This window comes from Penaeus chinensis, chromosome 27 (assembly GCF_019202785.1).
Source record: "Penaeus chinensis breed Huanghai No. 1 chromosome 27, ASM1920278v2, whole genome shotgun sequence".
NCBI lineage: Eukaryota > Metazoa > Arthropoda > Malacostraca > Decapoda > Penaeidae > Penaeus > Penaeus chinensis.
The window spans coordinates 5,238,548-5,243,547 of NC_061845.1; the positions used below are offsets into that span (position 1 = coordinate 5,238,548).

Sequence of the window (5,000 nt, forward strand, 5' to 3'; positions counted from 1 at the left end):
AAATTCAGATGATGATGAAGGGAACAAGAAATTAAAGTCAGAAGGGGAGAAAAAAAGTGGAGAGTCTTCAGGCATCTCGATTGTCAAGGGGAAGACCTGTCGCCTGAGAAACTACAGACCAAGATTACTCGAGTCAAGTTCAAATGATAGTGGTGATGACGATGACGATGACAGTACCCTGCGTGCAAGCAACAATGAAGAGAAAAAGTCTGACACAGCTTTGACACGGAGAAACGTGACCATAACCTTGGCATCAGAAATGGAGGACACAAGCGCAGATACAAGTCGTGACACTGAGACAGATCACATGGAGCCTACTAGTCCATCAGCAATGGAGACTGGAAGTGCTGCAAGTGGAAACACTGAGGATGATAACACAGGTAAAGTTCAGGTCAGACAGCAGTTATGAATTTTATGGGTGCTTATATATCAAGGATGGTGTTAATCTTTACGCTATTTAATGTTTGTTTTTGTGTCAAGAATATGAGAAAAGGTCTCACACATAAACTAATGTCTTGATTGCTTAGATAAGGTCTTGCATAATATATGCCTGCCCTTGTCAAAGTTTGCCAAAATATTACCAGTTGCTGTTGAGTTAGAATATATTTAATCAGTTCCAGTATTTTTTGCAATTGTAAGAATTGTGACTTTATTGCTCATTGCATACTGTAACATTGCAATTTGTTTTGTTTTGAAGATGACTCTCCACCAATGGAACGTCGCATTGAGCGACGTTTCAGCAGCCAAAGAATATTTGGTGGACTTTTGTCAGACACAGATTCTGACTCTGATGATGGTGGGCGACGTAGGGGTCTCCAGGATGGCATAGAGAATGAAACACAGTGGAAGGACACAGAAGAAGCCATTGCCAAAGAAATGACAAGAATTAAGGAACGGCCCAAACCAAAACACCATTGGAATTTTGTAGATCAAGTTGTTCAGAGGTTGGTTTATGGAGAAGATGAATCTAATTTTCATATTGCATAAGATTATGTCATTGATATTCACATGGGATTTTATAACAATGAAGGATTCATAAATACAAAATATTCTGAATCATTTCCCTCCAAATTATTCCAGGCAGTTAGGCAGTCGATCAAGGTACCAATCCTCAGTGTTATTTAGTCACCACTACTATGACTCACTCCATGTACCTAAGCGCCTTGAACTCATGTACAAGATGGAGTTCCACAGGGGATGCGTTAATGCCCTAAGCTTCAATGCGAGTGGCACCAGGCTTGCCAGTGGCTCTGATGATTTCCAGATTGCCGTTTGGGATTGGGCTCGAGAGAAAGCCATAATCACATTCTACAGTGGACATAGGAATAATGTGTTCCAGGTAAGAGTGAATTTGCTTGTTTCTTCTTTTTCCCCTGTTTTTCAATGCCCTGAAGTATTTTAAGAATCTTATATGAAACTTCATAATACATTATTTATATAAAGTCTGTGTTTATTACAACAGTAAGAAGTTTATTTGGTATGGAAATTTTATGACCACAGAATCTATATTTTGATCCAAAAGTAAGCATTTTGTAGAGTTGCCATTTTTTTAAATGCACACCAATTTCATATTAATTGCTCTTCTGGCTTTTTTCTTAACTGCAAATCAAAGTTTTAAATAGATTGTAATATCATTACCTGGTCTTTGTTAGATTATAGATTATTCTTTTTCTCTTACATAAGTTGTTTAAAGCAGTATGTATTTACATTCTCTTTCAGAGCAAGTTCCTACCACTGAGTGGTGACACACACATTGTATCCTGTGCAAGGGATGGACAAGTTCGATTGGCTGAACTATCCTCCACTGGCGTGTGCAAGGCCACAAGAAAATTGGCCAAGCATCATGGCCCAGCACATAAGCTTGCCACCCTCCCTACCTCCCCACATGTTGTTTTATCTGCTGGAGAAGATGCTGTTGTACTTAATATTGATATTCGTCAGGAGCAGCCTAGCAGGTTTTTGTGCTTGTGTGGTTGCTTGTATTAGAAGATAGTTTTTCATCTTGTCATATAGGCTCAACTTGGCATTGGTATTATTTTGGTGTATGTTGAATAAGAATATATATTGTGGTAATTGCAGATCAGAAACAATGAAAAACAGAGTTTTAGAAATTTCCAAAAAATTACTTTAGAAGACCCACTCCTGTACTTATTGTTATTTGAATTTTCAGGGTGGCATTTGTGAAGGACATTTCTGGTAGCCGTGTCTCTCTCTATAGCATCCATGCTCATCCAATCAATGAAAATCAGTTTTGTGTTAGTGGGCACGATCAGTATGTTCGAGTATATGACCGACGTTGTGGGAATGACTTCCCAACTTTGAAGTACTGTCCAAGACATTTGGTAAGCTGAGTTCCCAGTCTTTAGATTTGTCTCTTAACTTGAAGAGGGGATGGCATGTATTGACATGACATGCCCATTGTGAGTTTAATTTATTAATTGTTTGTACACATACATGGCTTGACAAGTACTAAGTCACCTATGAGCCAATTACGAGTACAACAACACCATCATTATTGATAGTATTAGTAAAAAAAACATTTTTTGTGCAAACTCAAGGAAGCTGAAATCAGGTGAGGTCACAAGGTCGTCTAATTGACTCCTTAGTGGCTAAGCACTTGCAGAGCCATTTGTGTGCAGAGACATTTCACAAAACAATGCTAAAGTGAACACAACATTTTCTTGGAGATTTATGGTTAATATGGAAGTGGTTTCACAACATTAAACTTTGCTATGGGGATATTTTGCCATTAGTATGTAAGTATTCCTAACTGTTTGTTCAGTTTGCGTAAGTTGTGATATATGTATATATTTTTTTTCCGTTAGAATTTATATGTATGATTACTTACAGTATGAGGCTGTCCCGACACCAACAGTAACTTGTGCAGTTTACAGTGGTAATGGGGACTCTATACTGGCATCATACAATGATGATGACATTTATCTGTTTGATACATCCCGCTCTGAAGCTGCAGATGCAGTCCATAGATACTCCGGCCATCGTAATAGTGCTACAGGTATGTAAATAATAAAAGCATTTTTTATTAGAAATACTAAAGCATATCACAGTTCTGTTCTTCATGATATGGTTTGCAAAATTACCCTAATGAGGGTCTATATTTTGATAGAATTTAATAAACAAGAGAGGAAAATATGCATTGTTATGATGACAGTCATGAATTTTTACATCCTTAATAAAGTGATGATTCATAATTGCAATACTTGGATAGCTCCACAAGTGTTTAGTCACCAAGGAATCACCTACTAGGACTCTTGATCTCACCTCTTTTTAGAAGAAAATGTCTTTATTATTACTGTTATTGTGATTGTTGTTATTGATATTATTACCACTATAGTGGTAATAATAATATCCCTGCCTGCGATGAAAGGTGGTGCAGGTTGTATTACAGAAAATTGAATATTATAAAAAAAAAGACAAATTACAAAATATTACTTATTGTTATCATTATTGCACTGAGTTAAAGACTACTCAGAGAGAATGGAGTCTGTGCAATAAAAACAGCCTATTACCATCTGGATGAAGCAAATCAAATGACAGATATAGACATTGGAAAATAACAAGAAAGCTAAAAACTATTATGCCAAAAAAGACAAAATAACCTTACAAAAAGGAGGCATGGAGTCTTGTCACTGCACACGAGTGTCTGTTAGTGGCTGGCCTACAGGCAGTGGTCCACTTGCATAAGCTTAATACCTGTATTTTGAGCCACATGATGGCAGGGAAGCATTTGAATCCAATGGATTAACCCCAAGGATCTGGGAGATGTGACCATCATGGTATGAAAATCTGGCTTGAGGGCCATGTGACAGGAACATGCCATCATGAGAATTTTGGCTGAAGGTCAAGTTGACAAGAATGCCTAGCCACAAGTCAACAAAACTCTTGGAGGGTAATTATACTCAGTGTGCATATAGGAGGGGGCTCTTGCATTATTTCTATCACTAAACAAGTGTAGATTGTACCATCTGTGAAGAGCACTGGCTCCAGGAAGGACCCTATTTCGACACTCAGGATCCTATTCCTATCCACCATGAAATTAGTGTTATTATTATTGCACTGAGTTATGGAATACCTAGAGAGATAATATGTAGTCTGTGCAAGGAAAGGAAATTGCAGAAAAGGAAATAATAACATTGCAAAGGGGAGGCAAAGTGTCAGAACACCATACATGAGTGTTTGTGTGTTTTCCTTCTGCAGAGTTTCTTTCACCCAATTTGAATGCTATGGCTTGGAAATGGATATGAATAACAGACTTGCTTTCATAGATAAGAAACAGATTATTATTGATATAGCCCAATTTAGATTGCAGTTGTTCATCATTTTTTTTCACTGAAAGTGATATAGATCTTTTTCATTTTATATACTCTTTCTGTCCCAACAGTTAAGGGTGTAAATTTCTTTGGTCCTGGAAGCCAGTACGTTGTATCAGGGTCTGACTGTGGAAACATATTCTTCTGGCATCGCGAGACTGAGGCCATTGTCCAGTGCATGCCAGGAGACGAGAATGGAGTGGTAGGTCCTATATGTAATCAGTTTACTGATGAGAAATTCAAAATATTTGCCAGCAATTTATATTGTAATATTTTTCTTTCATTGATAATTTACTTGAAAATAAATACTATGCATAATTTTTGTCACAAAGGTTAATGTGTTGGAGCCACATCCTCACATACCAGTGCTGGCTACAAGTGGCCTTGACGACGATGTTAAAATTTGGGTGCCAACGTGTGAGGAAGATCCAGACCTGCCCAACCTGGATCAGGTAGGCTACAATTTATATTTGCTTGTCTTTGTGTGTAAAGTGAATCTGTGAGTGCTTGCGTGTGTGTGTGTGAATGTGCTTGCATGTGTGAATGAGTGCTTGCATGTGTGAATGAGTGCTTGCATGTGTGTTTGAATGAGTGCTTGCATGTGTGTGAATGAGTGCTTGCATGTGTGTATGAATGAGTCCTTGCAGTGTATGAATGTGTGTTATCATT

The 5,000-nt window shown here is 37.8% G+C and overlaps 1 protein-coding gene across 11 annotated transcripts in view; it reads left to right on the top strand.

The window, feature by feature from the left end:
- The window catches only part of LOC125039411 (DDB1- and CUL4-associated factor 8-like), a 34,729-nt gene that overhangs the window by 8,193 nt on the left and 21,536 nt on the right, over positions 1-5,000 (top strand). For all 11 annotated transcript variants that reach the window (XR_007116119.1, XR_007116120.1, XM_047633297.1 and 8 more), the window contains 8 exons: positions 1-380; positions 698-944; positions 1,081-1,339; positions 1,720-1,955; positions 2,171-2,342; positions 2,851-3,016; positions 4,403-4,533; positions 4,664-4,783. The exon at positions 1-380 is cut by the window's left edge and continues 167 nt beyond it. Coding sequence is in view for 9 of the 11 variants with exons in the window: in XM_047633297.1 (XP_047489253.1) it covers positions 1-380; positions 698-944; positions 1,081-1,339; positions 1,720-1,955; positions 2,171-2,342; positions 2,851-3,016; positions 4,403-4,533; positions 4,664-4,783 (1,711 nt within the window). In the remaining 2 variants the exon portion in view is untranslated. The remainder of the gene's footprint in view (positions 381-697; positions 945-1,080; positions 1,340-1,719; positions 1,956-2,170; positions 2,343-2,850; positions 3,017-4,402; positions 4,534-4,663; positions 4,784-5,000) is intronic.